The 17265-nt window shown below is 44.6% G+C and overlaps 2 protein-coding genes across 3 annotated transcripts in view; both read right to left on the bottom strand.

The window, feature by feature from the left end:
• The window catches only part of CARD19 (caspase recruitment domain family member 19), a 51276-nt gene extending 48638 nt beyond the window's left edge, over positions 1 to 2638 (bottom strand). For both annotated transcript variants that reach the window (XM_015421195.1, XM_015421197.1), the window contains exon 1: positions 2579 to 2638. In XM_015421195.1, coding sequence (XP_015276681.1) covers positions 2579 to 2594 — 16 coding nt within the window. In that variant the 5' untranslated portion in view covers positions 2595 to 2638. The remainder of the gene's footprint in view (positions 1 to 2578) is intronic.
• Positions 2639 to 8043: 5405 nt separating this feature from the next.
• Positions 8044 to 17265, bottom strand: part of SUSD3 (sushi domain containing 3) — a 63314-nt gene continuing 54092 nt past the window's right edge. The window contains exon 5 of the mRNA XM_015421198.1: positions 8044 to 8318. Coding sequence (XP_015276684.1) covers positions 8102 to 8318 — 217 coding nt within the window. The 3' untranslated portion in view covers positions 8044 to 8101. The remainder of the gene's footprint in view (positions 8319 to 17265) is intronic.

The raw sequence follows: 17265 nt of genomic DNA, 5'->3' as shown, positions 1-17265 counted from the left end.
TCTTTCTTTCTTTCTTTCTTTCTTTCTTTCTTTCTTTCTTTCTTTCTTTCTTTCTTTCTTTCTTTCTTTCTTTCTTTCTTTCTTTCTTTCTTTCTTTCTTTCTGAGATGCAGAACTCCCAAGAGGGAAATGAAGCTTTCAATCTGTATACTGAAAAGTCATGAACTTTTAAACATTTTAAAAAGAACAACCCATACACCGCACCCTGAGTTTCTCAGGAGGATGACTGGATATAAATGAATTGTCTTCTTTAAGCTTCAGCAAACACCTGTATGTATTGATATGAGGCAGAAAACTTTCCAGTGTTTTATGTTTCTGTTGAAAATTTTCCATTTCTAAAAATAAATTCAATGGATGCCATTGCCAATATAATACTAGGCAGGTTTGGCAGTTTTGAAGTTCGTAATCGGTGTATTTTAGGTGATTATTCCACATAATTGTTTGAGAGAGTAAATTGCCGTTTTATTGTTTTGTAAACATAGAGGTGGGGGGATAAAACCATAAATATTTACAACAATCCAAATTAAAAATCAAGTTATGAATTCACTTGACTGGCTGTGCAAGTCAAATCAAAGCTAAAATTCTTATTTAAAGGTCTCTTCTCACACTGTGGAATGGATAATGTAATCGCTAATAGAACTAATAAGTTATGCAAGTGATGAATTGCCTCAGTGACCTCTATGGGAAAAAAGCTACATTTTCTAGAAGTAGAAGAATGGACCATCACAGCCATAGCACAGCATGCCCAGTGCTTTGAGTATGCTAAAATTACACTGCAGTCCTCGGAACACATTCCTGGGAGTAAGCTCCATGTAATAAAAGATATTTTCTTTCAAGTAAACCTGCTTAGGGTTGCTCTTTATGCATGTCAACAGTTTTCACAGACTTAAAAAAATTAAACAATATAAGGAAAATATGTGCTATATTGTCTAAATGTTTATAAATTTAATCCAATAAAAATAATTTCCACATAAAGCACTGAATTTGTTCAAATGTAACTTTTAGCCACACTCAGTTTGTTCTTTCGTCCTAATCAAATATCTCAAATTGTTGCCATTGAAACAAAATCAACATGAGGAACTTAATAAAACTGAATAAAAGTCAAAATAAAGATGCTAACTCAGATTATGGGTGGTAGGATTAAACTGTAGCATATAATAATGACTTTAAAAGTTTGTTGCCATAAAGTCTAACTTGGCTGTTATTACGGATTTGGACCTGAGGTTCCCATCTCCAAATCCAACACCTGTGCAACTATACCAAAATGCATAAATTAATGTGATACTTAAATTATACAGTAATCACTTTGTGTTAAGTAGATTATTTGCCCATTAATAACTGCTGTTTCGCTTACATGGTGGGAAAACAAAGTCATAACTCATTTTAATCCTGGATTTTTGTTATATGCAAACTTGAAACAAAAGCAAGAACCAAAGCGGCCTTAACTAATCAAGAGCTTTTTCTCCACAGCTTTCTTATCTTGGGTTAACTGACCATATACATATTGAGAAAAGACTGCTTTGTTTATGAGGAGTTGGGTGGAGCTCGCAGTCTGTGGTGACACTTTGATAAAAACATAAGTCACCACCCAGTACATAACTCTTGAGAACAATAATCTTCTGTTGTGCTCACACAGCACAGTATGGGAGTGTTTTGTGCATTCCCCACACTAAATTCTTCTTTTATTAGCAAAGCTGAAGAAAAACAGTGAGAAGGATGATGGGTGAGAATCAGTTCTTAAGAGACACTGTCCACCAGTGTAATGTATTGACTGAGGTGTGTGTTGGGGGTAGAGGTGGTTAGTACAGGTTTCTACTGCCACCTTTTCCTTTGATTCTGTAGGCTGCTGTAGTGTCAGAGGAAGGTCTAAATTCCAAAATATAACCAAAGAATGACAGAAGATTATGTGCACCAACTAGTGTTTAAAATTGTGACCAAACAAGCAAGTAGCTATGGCATCCTATGATACCTTGCCCTGATTGGGGTGGGGGGCTAAGATCAGATTGTTCATATGGGATACAACCTTAAACTCTCAGTCTCTGAAACAACCCTCAATTTCCTTTTTAAGGTGCTATATTTTTCAAATTCCTTTGCTTGCTCTGACTGATAGACATACTTAAGTCAACAGAAATTCTTTATTTTTCCTTTGCTTGGGCCCAGTTTGCCAATCCATGGCCCTGTCCACACGAGAGGTTTTGGGCCGGGAGAGGGACGGATCGGGGCCACAGCAAACGGGCACGATCCCACAGCAACATCTGGGAATCGTGCTGCGCCCGTTCCCAGCCCGTTCCCAATCCGCCCCTCCCGGCCAAACCCTGCAGCCGAAAGGCCGCATCACTGCCGGCCGTGGGATCGCCGGCGAGTCTTTCCGCCGGCGCATCCCTGGCCCCCGGGCGTACTGCGCATGCCCAAGCGGCTCAGGGGATCGTGGGATCCCGCCGCGGCATCTCTTTTTTGGTGCAGCTTTTAAAAGCCGCACTTTGGCCAGTGTTTTCCCTGCCGTGTGGCAGGGACCTATGATTAGCAAAGCTGAAACTGTCACGGTAGAAACCTTTCTCAACACAAAGGGGAAAACTTACATTTTCTGAATAGCATTGTCCATGGGTGTGACGGATTTTTCTCTCCTGTGGCTGAAACACAGAATCAGGCAAGTTGGGTCCCCTGAGCTGCTGTCAGAAACGGAAGTTCAATTACGAGTTTGTGAAAAGTGAAACTAAAATCCGAGAGTCACTGTAAGAGGCTTTGGCCAGCAGAGGTCTTAGTAATGCTCTGGAAAAAATAAATACATGGCTGCTTTGCAGACTATTTGCATGAGAGAGAGGGAAGTCAACTTTATCTACTTGTATTGGTTCTTTAATTCAAGCAATAAGGCTTCTGCTTTTTTCAGTGCTTCAAGAAAACAATCAGATATGCATTTTATAGAATTCTTACATCGTAATCTAATACTTAACTCCTCAGCACATAAACACTTAAAAGGAGCACTACAACTGGTAACCCAGCACACTGTAACAAAACATTGTACTATGATCACAGTACAGCTACAATTTCATGTGGAAGAAACATTTAAACAATGGTTTTAAGTGTTGGTGTACAAACATTTTGTTATCTTTTGGGGCATAGTTCCACTTAATTATGGCCCAGCTCTGACTTGAATACATACTCTGCCTATAGAATATTCCAGATTCATTTCATTGCATTTCCACTTAAAGGTTATCAGACACCAAGTGTTAAGAAAGACTCTTTCCTGCCAAAGACCTGCTGCCAATCACAGTACATATTACTGACCTGGGTAGGTCATTGGTCTGATTCAGGTAATTTTACCTCAGATGTTCATCAATAGCAACAAATGACAATTGAAAAAATGGTCTGAAGTGGATTGTGACTACTACTTTATGAAGAACTGTGTCTGAGACAAAGACTTTCTTGCTGATAGCTGTGCTGCAAATCCAAAGTGTTCTCTGTGTTCTAACATGAATTGGATTCTTTAACATTAGTACTCAAATAGCTAGCGCTAACGTTATGTGAGAAAGCGCTTTCCTGCAACTACCACCTAAGTGACCTACACTCTGTCATGAATGCAGGAACTACTATGGAATTAGTGTAGCATGCAAAAGGACATCTAAAAGTTTTCACACAGGATGATAAAGCCAATAGAAAGCTCACACAGTAATGTGTTGGTCTTGCAGTAGGCATCCAGAGATGGTGAATTTGTGCCTGGAGTGGGGACCAGCCCATGGGGCACGGGAGAGAGAAGGATGACACGGAGACCCATGCTGGGAAGAATCGGCTGCAACTTTATTGATTACAGGTTTCTCAGGTCTTGGCATGGCATAGGCTGGGGACAATGACAGAAATCGCTATTCTTAGCCACTGCCACCATCCTTCCCGGGGACGTGGCCAATGTGTCAGCACCAAGGCTGGCTGTCCTGCCCCTTGCCCCCACAGATCCCCTTAAGGGGTCTCCCCTTTGTGTCATGTAGAGAGCCCACCCTGCACAACCTGCACTGTGTTCACCAGCCAGTACTTAAACACCAGCACCCAGTTGTGAGGGTTATTCTCTTTGAACAATGTAAACAAGCATACACGGTAAATTTGTTCTTTGCTATGGGGAAGGCAAGAACCCCAGGGCCTATCAGCCAATTTGCTCTGGATAAAATTCCTTTCCAGCCCTGTTAACCAGTGACCTACTGCAGTCATAGCAAAGGATAAGTAGTCATACAGTAAATGAAATCAACAAGCATGGGGTAGGATGGTGGGTCTTTGCCAAGAGAGAGTTGCTAAATGCGAAGCACCTCTTCAGCCTGCTGATTTTAGTCTGAGCTGCATAGCAGAGACAAGCCTGTGGGTCTGCCTGCCCCTCCCATGCCGAGATGGGCTGACCTCTGGGGCAGGCCATAGGAAGCTGCTTGAGAGCTGACTGGTTGACACCCGTTGACTAGGCCCAAATGCCCAAAGTTGTCCTTGTCCCCCCCACAGGCACAAATGATGCCCTAGCTCATGACTGGAGCTATACTTCCTAGAAGAACCATTTCCCAACCATCACACACTCTTGAGTTGCTGTGCTGCAAATCTGTGTTGTGCCATTGCAGTGAGCCCAAATAGACACACAGGATTTGCCTGCTGGCAAACATCAGAAGAGGGTAATTGAATGAACGTGTTGTCTCATGTGTTTGCTTAACGGTCTCTCAACTGCTTTCATCTTTTCCATGCTTCCCCCCCCAGCCGAAAGATAAATCATTTTTACATGAGCAATAAAGAACACTCCAAGGGGCATAATTAACATTTGCAGGGAGAACAGAACTACACAAAACATTCTGAGTGCAATTTCTATATATAGTTATCTTCAATGTATGGTACCAGATTGCTTAAATAAATCACAGCAATCCACTAAAGTTGATTCTGTACATCCACCTGCCTTTCCTATTGCCTGGCATGACTGTGAATGTTCCTAGTATTATAGGCTTGTCACTTAGATGTTCACCATCTGTTCAACCCATTGAATTATTTCTACTTTAGATTTTACATCTGCAGTGACAAATCTGGATAACAAACTCCATCAGCCACTTTCTGGCAGTCTCATTCCTATGCCTTCTGCCATGTTGTAACCATCACTTCAAATTTCTGCTTCTTATTATAATATTCCTGCTTATTTGCTCCGCAAAATTTCTGCAAACTAACCACCACTTCCCTGTGCCTGCATCTCCATGGTCTACAAAGACTTCTCTACCCTACTGCCACTACTCTGTTGTCAGTCCCTGGCTTCTTCTTTTACCTTTTCCCCTGCTCTATGGAAAACAATAGCCTATGCATACAGGAGTCCCACTTAGTCCAGATTTCCAGAAATAGACGCAGAGACCAGATCTTAATGAAATGGTTTCTTTACTAGGGAGTTTGCACACACATATAATAAAATCCAAGCATACGCACAACAATACAGAACTAAGAAAATTAGACAGAAAGGTATGGAGATGTTTGCATTAGCAGAAGAAATCCATTGGTTGGGCAATACTTACCTGTCTGACGAGATGAAGCGATCCTGCAGCAAAAAATGAAGGGAGACTAAAAGGGGAAAGGGCCGTATGTTGACCAGCAACACACATAGTAGACTCATGGCAGCGCTTAAACCGAGAGTCAGCAAGGTAGGGTGAGGTCAGGTAGAGAGGAAGTGTGAGAGAGAACAATGGGGAGTCTCTCTCTTTATACCCTGGCTTGACAAGGGGTGGGTGTCCCCAGTCACGTAGTCCCCAGGAAGTTTCAACACAAAAACTGGTTTCAGGAGGAAGGGGGCTTTATGGTTGGACAATGTTACTTCTATACATACTAACAGTGGCACCTTTGGGAGACACTGGCTGGAATGGCTAGGGTTGTTAGCATTGATAGTCCAACAATCGTCTGGGTGATGGGCTTGGCTGGTACGTGTCCGCTACCTAGTCATGGAAGCAGTTCTTTTGTTATGCTGGAAAGCATACATGCAGCATCTGGTGGAGGTGGGGGGTGGGGAGAAAGATGCCTCCGTGCTGAAGTTTGCTTATGGAGTCTCTGTAAAGATGTTCAGAACTCCTTTACAAAGCATGGTGTTTCTCTTCAGCAAACTGTCACTGGTTTCTGTGCACTTGTATGGCTAGGGAAATTGGCTCTCTTTCTACTGGAATGCAGGTGAGAGGTATAAGGCAATCCACAGATCCGTTTCTGGTCTGGTACACTGTCTCAGGAGGAGGCTTCCCTCAGCTGGGGAGTCCAGGCAGTTGGCATCGGTGCGTGGCCATCACACAGTCCACTTCCCTTTGTGCACTTATTGTACAGTCATGAATTATGGTTCATAAGTCCATAAGAGCGATGTAAGCTCCTTGCAGGGCAACACAGTTCCCATCATCATTCTGGCAGGGGGGTTTGGGGAGTGTTCCAAGCCCCACCCCCAAGAGAGACCACCTGCCCGGTCACATCTCTCCCTCTCCTCCTGCCTGATTTAAAGGGCTTCAGCTGATTGGAAGGGATCACGTGGCCTGCCGACAAGCTGGAGGGCCCTTTAAATCTAGCAAGAGGGAAGGAAAGAGCTGGTCATGGACCGCATGCTCAGCTCCCAAAAAGACCCTTTAAAGGGTCTTTTCGCAAGTGTGCGGCACACAGGGCTGGGGGAAAGCAGCTGCCTATGCTGTGGCCCCCACCCTGCTTGCAAAAAGACCCTCTAAAGGGTCTTTTTGCAAGCTGAGTGTGCAGCCTCTGGTCCTCGCCGATCAGCTGAATCCCTGTAAATCAGGCAGGAGGGGAGGGAGAGAAGTGGCTGGGCGGGTGTCGCTTGGGGGCAGGGCGTCCCCCACCAGCCAACTGGCCAGGGGCAGATTGAAGCTCCCAGAAGTGGGGGAAACCCCACCTGGACCTGGGGGCTGGCAACCCTAGAAAGGAGCCCACCAAGGAAGATTCTGCAGAGGAAGGCAATGGCAAACCCCTTCTGCTTCTCACTTGCCTTGAAAGCCCTTTGCTGGGATCGCCAGAAGTCGGTTGCAACTTGACAGCGCTTTATACGCATCAACATTACGCACACCAGTGTTATTGGACCAATGTATGCAGAGTGCCTTGAATGCTAGAAATCACTAAATGTTTATTAGTACCGTAACCTCTTGGAGCACCACATCACTCCTATACCATGTACAATAACCCACTGCTAGTGCTAAAGATATGCCTGCAACAACCTAATGCGTATAACTTCAGACTTCCACTGTCAATTATATAGTGGTGGGTTCCTCAATGGTGATGTGCTAAAGATATGCCTGCAACAACCTAATGGTGGGTTCCTCAATGGTGATATCCTGAGATAACTCCTATAAGCAGAACAAGAAACTCTTGGCTGTTTCAGCAACATTCCTTTAAAAGCTAATATGGCAAGTCTGCATTATGTATTATCTATAAGGTTGACATATCCTAGGCCCAGGACTATGCCACAGTGACTACTGCATTAGCGCTCCTAAAGTAGCAAGTGCAATCTCCAAGTCAGGATCTGGCAACTCTCATTTTCCCAAGGGAAATCCTTAGATTTCTCTTAATACGTGTTCTGTCAGGCTCAATTGAAGATTTGCATTGTAATCTCAAGCCCTGTGACATTTTAATAAAGAGCCCAAACTCTTTCAAACCCATTAACATTAAAAGCTCTGATATTTTGCATAATTAAAAAAAATCTTTATTGTGATTCCATCATTGTATTGTGCAAAAATACATTTTTATTCTTTCTGGTGTACTTATAAAAAGAGAAGATAAATAAATTTACAGTCCTGCGCACTTGTACTTCTTTTCAGTGATTTCACCTGGCACAAAAAATACCGACTGTGATGCGCAAAGAAGGGTATCATTGGTTTCTTAACATGTTCACTTTTGAAAGCAAATTGCAGAAATAGCTACTTGCTGTTAAATATCAGTATGCACTGTTTTATTTATATCACACCAGAATGCAATCATTTTCATTTATATATTCTGACATTTACTGGAGTAGATACATAGAAATGATCCAGTCATTTATTTTGATGCAGTTTTTAAGGCACATTCAGCAGGCATTTGGATTCCCATTTGGCTTTGGTCCAGCAAATCTTTAATTGCATTTCTGAGGTTGCTTATCCAGGTAAATGAGAATCTGAGGTCCCAACCACATCCTTTTCAGTCCCATAGACCTCAACGACATGTATCGTGCTGATAGCATGTATAGCAACATTGTTTCCTGGTACTAACTGTTTACCAAGGACACTGCTGGTTCTGGTTAATTTGCTGTGAAAATCATTATCTCTACTACAGCCAGTCTCTGTGATTTCTCCAGCCCATTCTTCATGGAAGCTATAAAACAAAACAAAACAAAAAAAGAGCTTTTATTAATTTAGTGAAACCATACCCCTTGATTTGCTTTTGCAACTGGATCCATTTCTCCAGCAATAAAGCAGTTTACAATAAACATCAGAGCAGTAAAAACTGTCAAAATTATAATATGCAATATCATTGCTATTATTGTACATAGCATTGATTTAGCATCTAACAATGCTCTAAGGGTTATAGAAGGGACAGGAGGTACAAGGATCCACTGTAAAAGAAACCGAATACAGTAAAAGAAAACGGATACTCAGATTAATTGTAGGGCTGTAGGGGCACTGAAAACAATCTATCATTTTTTACCATGCCTTTCCTACTAGGAGCTCATGGGGAATAGATGGATCTCCCCACCTCCATTTTATCTTCACAACAACCTTGAAAGAAAGAGAAAATGACTAGTCAAAGGCTTCCCAGTGACCAGAACTTGACTCTTACCAGCCTTAGAATATTGGACTAACTCCTATACCACACTGGCCCTCTAGAGGCACTGAACTAGACCACACCGAACTATTCTAGGGGGGGAAAAAATCGAGATTAATAGTGAAGTAGTGTTTAATTTTATATTCTAATAGCGAAGTTGGCCAATCTCTGGATACCAAGGCTCCCTTCTAAGCTGTGGAGTCCTGTGAGCAAAAATTCTACTCTGTGAGCTACTGGCATTAAAGTTGTGAGCGAGCGATTTGGCTACTGCATCGATCAGTTTGCTCTGGAGCCATTCTCCCTGAGCGAAGACAAAAACATGTGAGCCAGAGGTTAAAAAACGGTGAGCTGGCTCACACGAACCCAGCTTAGAGGGAACACTGCTCTGGAGCCCTCCTTCCTGAGCGAAGGCAAAAAATGTACAAGCCGGAGGCTAAAAATCTGTGAGCTCGCTCACACGAACTCAGTTTAGAGGGAACATTGCTGGATACTTCAATCCAGTGACTGGAGCTGTGGGCGGGCAAGACCAGTCTTTCTACAAACCTGAAAAGGACCCCAGGTTTGCAGAAAAATGTGAAATCTAAAAAAATATATACATTGGGTAGTATAAAAATGTGCAAATGATAAAAGGAGCACCGGTAGCTTTAAACAACCCACTTCCTAAGTGGCTTTTTCTGGGCAACCACAGTATTCCAGGCTTGGCTCTGTCAGTAAAAGACAGGGGGAGGGCAGGGCCTATTCTGGCCTTTCAGGGAGGAGTCACTGGGGCCAGGCCTGACTAGGGTTGCCAGCTCCAGGCTGGGAAATTTGTGGAGATTTTGTGGTGGATTCTGAGGAGGTCAGGGCTTAGGGAGCAGAGAGGCCTCTGCTGGATATAGTGCCACAGAGTCTACCATCCCAAGCAGCTATTTTCTCCAGGTGAACAGATCTCCGTCATCTTGAGTTCAGTTGTAATTCTGGGAGATCTCCAGGTCCCACCTAAAGGCTGGCAAACCTAAGCCTAGAAGCAACCTACCAAACTTGTTACCACCTGACTTGCATGGCTCAGTTAGGCCCGTCTGCTTGCTACTGTTCAACAGCATTCACCTTATGAAAACCAGTGTGGTATAGTAGTTAGAGCTTCAAAGTAGAGTCTGGGAGACCCAGGTTTGAACTCCCATCTTGCGGTGGAAGCTCACTGGGTGATTTGGGTCCAGTCACATACTTTCAGCCTAACCTACCTCACAGGGTTGTTGTGAGGAGAAAAAAGGAGGAGAGGAGAATAATGTCAGCAGCTTTGGTCCCCACTGGGGAGAATGGGGGGTTACAAATCAAGTAAATAAATAATAAATATACCTGAAGATGGGAGGCAGATAAAAGGTAGGTTGGTAAATGGCTGAGAAAGAGAGAATGAGTCAGGGAATGGAGAGAGGATATAGGGGTTGGCAGGAGGATGGAAAGAGGAAATACTGCAGGACAGGGATACAGGGGAAAGTAAGCTGGCTCTCCATGAGTCCTTGAGGGTTCCCCACCATGCAAGTGGGCCTGGTCAAGTGGCCAGCACCGCACAACGAGGCCATAGTTTTCCTAGGCAGAGGCTGCTGGAGGGGAGAAGGAAACCTGAAGACAAAGGGGCAGATATATGTAGGCTGTCTGGGAAATAGGAAATAGTGGACGAAAGGAAAATGAGATGCCTCCCGCAAGTCAGCTAATGCTGACTTTCCGGGGGGGGGGGCATTAGTGACCTATATAATAAGCGTACAAATTGAATTCCCACATAAACACAGAAAGAATAATCATTGACATTTTGACATTTCATGGGAGTTTATCTGGTGGTTGGATGAATGAGATAGTCTAGTGTTTTCCAAAGGCATTTGCTTACAGCTTACTTAGGCTTACGCATGATATTCCTAAGTGCATTGGAGCCTGATTTGGCTTGGGACCATTCTGTCAGAGAGAAGGGGCTTCTGCCCCCTGCACCATTTTCCTGAGGTAAAATGGCCCCAGCTGGTGGGCCCTCTTTGATCAGCTGTAAACTGAATCCCGCATGAACCCTGACACAACTCCTGCCAAATGTCGCTTCTAGTTCAGCTGTGAGATGTTGGCTTTGGCTTCTGAAACTGAATAGCTTGGGAAGAGTATATCACAGCAGTGGCATTTCTTTATTTATTAAAAAATTAACCTTCAGTCAGTCAGCAAAAGAGCTCTTGAAGAAGCTTCCGAAAGGTATGCAAATTAAAGCAAATCACAGAAAAGCAAATGAAACAGCTGTAGGATACTGGAGAATAAAACATAGCAGCCTTAGAATCCCACTGACATTAACATACAGCAGTAAAAGCAAAACCAGCCTTAGCAGTAAAACAAACTGAGATATTTTCCATAGGGACTGTTCTCCCCGCACCTGCGCTTGTATTCCATCGCTGCTTTCCCTTGTTTCTGCAGATGTTTCTGCAGTCTCAGGAGCAAAAACGCAGTTTGTCCCCTATTGCTCCACAACATCAGACTTCCCTGTTAGCAGGAATTCCCATGCTGCACCACAAGAGGGGGAAAACTGTGTTTTTGCTTCTGGAACTGCAAAAACATCTGTGGAAATGAGGGAAGCCAGAGGCGGAATACAAGTGCAGGTGGTGCAGGGAGAACTGTCCCTGTGGAAAATGTCAGAACCCGTATAATAATTAAAAACAGAAGAATAACAAAATGCTAGTAAGAAAAAGATCAACCAAAAATTAGGAAAGAGAGATGCAGACAATGTGCCAGGCAGATCTCTAGAGAGAAAGAATTCCAGAAACATGGCACCTCCATACAGAAGGACAGCCACTTAACTTTTGAAGCTAGAGACCAGTGTAGGACCTCTCCAGAATTGAGGGCAGCCTCATTTAAAATGACATAAGCACTCCATAAGGGGGGCCCATATGTCCCTGATCCAAATCAAATATCATAGCAAAACAAATAATTTGGCTCCCTCGTACCACCTGCAGCTCCCCTCTGCTCTCTCTGGGCCTTCGGCGCACGCACACACACACACACACACACACACACACACACACACTCCGGCCTGGGCTGGGCCGGAGGGAGGCAGCCATGTGCAAATGAAATGTATGTAAAAATAATAATAATAATAAAGTATAATAATAAAACACCTGCCCGTCCATTTGTGGCAGGCATGACTCAGAAAATAAAATCTGAAATCTCAAAATTGGCCACCAGCTTCAGGATGATCATGGGAGTTCCAGGGCCAAAAATGAAAGGAATCGGAATATTCTGGCCCAGGCTATTTCCAGACACCCTCCCACCCCCAATACTCTTTGCAATGGAGGCTAAGCTTGTTTAGTGGTTAAAGTGTCAGACTAGGATCTGGGACAGCCAGGTTCAAATCCCTGCTCTGCCATGGAAGCTTGCTGGGTGACCTTGGGCCCATCCCACACTAGGTCTAACCTAATTCACAGGGTTGTTGTGAGGATAAAACAGAGATGAGGAGAACAATGGCCCCGTTCATACGAGGCAGTTTGGGCCGGGAGCGGGCCAGATCGGAAGCGCGGCAAACGGGAGCGATCCGACGTCAACATCTGCCTGGCGTCGCGCTCCCGCCTCCGATCCGGCCCTTAGGTGGTTCATCCGTTTGGGCCGCATCTTCCTGGCCGTGGGATCGGTGGCGCGTCTTGCCGCCGCCGCATCCCCGGCCCCCGGTCGAACTGCGCATGCTCGAGCATGTGCAGTTCGGCAGCCTCCCCCTCCCACTCACCTCTTTCTCCCCGGCATCTGATTGTGCCGGGGAGCAACGGTGCACCGCTAACGGGGTCCGTGGGATCCCGCCGAGGCGTTTCTTTTTTGGCGCGGCTTTTAAAAGCCGCGCTTCTCCTCGTTTTTTCCCTGCCGTGTGGCAGGGGCCAATGTAAACTGCTTTGGTTCTCCCTTTGGGAGAAAGGTGGGATATACAGTAAATAAGTTCTGATTTCGGTTCCTCATTTGTTACCACTGAGGCAGATTAATAAGGTTGCCACCTTCAGGTTGGGAAATATTTGGAGATTTTCATGGTGGACACGGCAGGGTTTGGGGACGGGAGGGACTTCAGTGTCATAGAACCCACCTTCCAAAGTGGCCATTTTCTCCACTGCCACCTACATCTGCCACCTAGAGATCAGTGGCAGGAGATCTCCAGCCACTACCTGGAGGTTGGCAACCCTACAGATTAACATTTATTAACATGCATGTTAAAAGTGGAAGGGGAAAAGACGCCTTTTACCACTTTTATGGATTATGGAGAAATATTAACTCCCATAGGTTTGCTCCTATGCTACTATTAAATACATTCTAAATTGCTAAATGGGATGAGTGAGGAGAAGTTGAGATTGCAAAATAAGGTGGGGGAGAGAGAGAGAAATTAAAAGTGGGGATTGGTGAATGGCAGATCATGACAGGAAGAAAGCAAAATGAAGGTGGAGAAAAAGGGGGGAAAGCGTGAGAGAAATGTAGGAAAAGACAACAAAAGGGTTGGGGGGACATGGTTTGCTACTGCACTCTAACAAGGCTGCAACTTTGCAAGATCTGGCTGTGCAGGAGCTGGGCGGAACTAAAGGAAAAAGGAAACCACAGACCTTGTTTGGATGCTGCATTCTGTCATTGACTGTATCTTGTCCTGGCTGGTCTTGCCTTGCTCCAGTGCTGGCTTGGCTGATGAGTTTAATATGATCTGATCAGCAAACAGTTTCCCTCAGCCTCTTAGCAAACTCTCCTAAAAAGCCCAGCCAGCATATTCTGAGTGCTGTTTACTGTGCTCTGCCTTCCCTGCGCCCCTAGCGGCTGCAGTCAGAACTGATGAGATTTCAAAAAATCCATTCCATGAACACAGCATGACATCTGCTTCAGGAGCCCTCCAGCTTACTTGGGGCCCCAAATTTTGTCCCCCCAGTCTCCCCCCTCAGCATCCCTGTCTGTCCAAGATCATTTACGGCTTTAAAGGTAATAACAAGCTCCTTAAATGGCGTCTGTAGAATTTGCGTCCTCCTCCCATTGCATACCATACTCAGAGTGAAGGCTCCCTGATTTGTTACAATGAACCACATATTGTTTTTGATATCCAAACTACAGCTTGTTTCTGGACTGGAAACCAGGATTATAAATCATGGTTTAGAGTCAATGGTTTTTTCACACTTTTTATTTTTTGTCACTATTTTTGTCACTTTTGTGCCCATACTGTGTCAGTTCCCCCCCCCTTTCCACACGTATTTTGGTCCCTCTAGTGGTTGCTTCGGTACTTCATTGCTGTACTTCCCGTTTATTTCCATGCACTTTGAAAGTGCTCAGGGATAAACCAGTTGTACAGTGATGTAATATTAAAGTGACCATTAGAGGAAGCAAGACATCTGCAGAAGTGAAAAAAACCACCCCATGCAATATGGAAACACACTGACACAAGTGATGAAATAACATGCGCTGAAAAGCCCTTTATAAACAAGAAAAAAAATAAAGGTAAAGGTTCCCTTGCTCGAAAGCCAGTTGAATCCGACTCTAGGGTTGCAGTGCTCATCTCCATTTCAAAGCCGAAGAGCCAGCAAGAGGCAATACCCAATTTGTTAATGCTCAGGATTTAGATGCCACAACAAGCTGGAATTTATAACAAATGAAGAAATCTTCAAAGGTAATTGACAGAAAATATTATTTACAGTACAGCCACCTTTCTCTTCAATTAGCTTAACAGGGCTGCCAACTCTGGGGAAATTCCTGGAGAACTGGAGGTACAACCTGAGAGGGTGGAGTTAGGGGAGGGGCAGAGCTCGGCAGGGACATGATGCCATAGAGTCCATGCTCCAAAGCCACCATTTTCTCCAGGGGAACTGACCTCTGTAGTCTGAAGATCAGTTGTAATCCTGTGAGATCTCCAGGTCCTGCCTGGAGACTGGCAATCACATAGCTTAGTATGGTAAAAGAGGAAATGGAAATATTTTCACAGGAAATACAGTGAAATTGTGCAGCTTACTTTTGTATTCAAGAGTGATGCTCTGACAATATATGGCTCAAGATCAGGTACCGAACAAATCAACACAAACTTCAAAGGATAAGATTTTCTAATCAAGGGCTTTGAACTTGTATCCAGTGTAAAATGTTATTGAACTGCAATTTTGTTTTGTTAAGCAAGCAGCTTTGCAGATGACAGTGGCCCTGCACTGGTTACAGGCCACGTTATACCGGACCCCACCATATATTGCCAAAGGCATACATTCCTCTCTTGAAATCAACACAAACTTCAAAGGATAAGATTTTCTAATCAAGGGCTTTGAACTTGTATCCAGTGTAAAATGTTATTGAACTGCAATTTTGTTTTGTTAAGCAAGCAGCTTTGCAGATGACAGTGGCCCTGCACTGGTTACAGGTCACGTTATACACCACCATATATTGCCAAAGGCATATATTCCTCTCTTACTGTATTGCATACACAATTCAAATTTCTCAAGGCAATAATATGAATGGGTTAAAAGTCAAACAAAAATAGCAGCAGAGGAGGAAAAGAAGCAGGATGGCAGAAATTACTTGAGGGGAAAGGTGTCATTGTATGTTCAAGTTTTATCTGATTGCTAGATGCTGAATGATAATATTTTCAACGCCTCTGTCAAGGGACAATGTTAACACAAAAGAAAAACGCTGTCAGATAGAAACCTTTTTTAAAAAACTTAGTGCTTCTAACAAGGAACTTCTTTTCCAGCTTCTATAATTGATCCCTCAGTGGTATTGTTATTTGAAACTATATATGAAAACAGCAATACCAAGATTCTTTCAGAGGGTGTAAAATAAAGCAAACATAGATCATCATTGCCATAGAAAGTAACTGGATACTGACTACATACTGTTAACAATGAGTCAGAGAGTGATTTCAGCAAAAACTCAGGTTTATTCAGCTCGACGATCACTTCACCAACACGGTCCAACATCTGATAGCCCGAACAGTTTGTCCATTGAAACTGCTCGGTATTTAAACATTCCCGGCTAACATAGCCACTCCTACTTTACATTTAACAACCTATTAGGTTGAACGCATAAGGTCCAATCACCAACGTTCCCGCTTACAGCTAGCTAGAACGTGATTGGTCTGTTAGTCTCGGACTTGAATCCCTGTCGGAGACGAAGCTTGACATAGCTTCCCTATGGGATGTTTCACCATACATCCGCATGTACTCATGTCAGCATATGAATACATTACAATTCCCTCCCCCCTAAGCAAATACAATCATGAACAATCATAATCACTTAGGTAGGTAGGTGCACGTTGATTCCCCTGAGACCTATGAGGTGGAATAGGTTCAGGGCACATTTCACTCAGTGGCACTCCGCTTGACTCTGGGACCTCAGAGTCAGGAACATTCCCGTCCGTTCCAGTTGGTTCAAGAGTAGGGGTCTGCCCTGCCTCTTGACCAGTACTGTTGCCCTCAGGCTCCGCAGTACTTGGCTCCTCTAGAGGTCATGGGAAGTCCTCAGGGGACTCAGCCGGCTGCACGGTTGAACGGTCAGTTGCCCACCGCTGCCTCAGCTGGTCTATGTGCCTACGCCACTTGCGTCCATCTGCAAGCCGTACCACATACATCCTAGTACCAATAACGTCAGTAACAGTGGCTGGGAGCCACGAGTGACCACTGGCATAGTTACGAGCATACACTTGCTCACCTTTTTCGTATGTCCGGACCTTCGGACTTTCGCTTGGCTGTTGTGGTTTCAAATCATTAAGGTCAGGATGCAACCTGTCTAACAGCGTTGCTAAACGGCGACCCATCAACATCTCGGCCGGGCTGCGGCCGGTCGCCGAACACGGGGTAACATTTTGTCTAGAAACGAAGCAAGTTTCACCCCCCAATCACCACATACCAGCTTTGCAAGAGCTTCTTTTGTATGTCTAACCATTCTCTCTGCTTGGCCGTTTGAGGCCGTTTGAATCCTCGGAAGTAAATTGTGCGCCATTGTCACTCACGAGAACATCGGGCAACCCGTGAGTGGCAAACAACTGTTGCAGCACAGTGACAACAGCAAGTGGTTGAGCGCATGTGAGCCACTTCTAACCATTTAGTATAGGCGTCCACAATTACCAAGAACATCTGCCCTTGTACTGGCCCCGCGAAGTCGAGGTGCAGTCTCGACCAGGGTTTTCCCGCCGACTCCCATCTTTGCGGAGTAGCGGCTGGCGGTTCAGGCCTAGCCTGCTGACAAAACTCACACACCCGAACCCACTCTTCTATATCCTCGTCTAGCCCCGGCCACCATACGTATCCGCGGGCTAGCGCCTTCATATGGACCATGCCTGGATGGCCTTCGTGAAGTGATTCCAGCACTTTTTGTCTCAGTTTGTGAGGTACCACCACCCGGTTCCCCCACAACAAGCATCCCTTTGATACTGACAGTTCATTTTGGTGCGCTTTAAAGCTATTGAACTCTGGCTCCACGGACCCCATAGGCCACCCCCTCCAAACCCAGTTTAGGACTCTCGAGATTACAATGTCCTTAGCGGACGCAGCCGCAATGTCCTTGGATGAAA

This window comes from Gekko japonicus, unplaced genomic scaffold, assembly GCF_001447785.1.
Source record: "Gekko japonicus isolate JY-2015 unplaced genomic scaffold, Gekko_japonicus_V1.1 scaffold149, whole genome shotgun sequence".
NCBI classification, from domain to species: Eukaryota; Metazoa; Chordata; class Lepidosauria; order Squamata; family Gekkonidae; genus Gekko; species Gekko japonicus.
The sequence above is the reverse complement of the archived record's forward strand: the minus strand, read 5'-3'. Positions and strand labels throughout refer to the sequence as shown.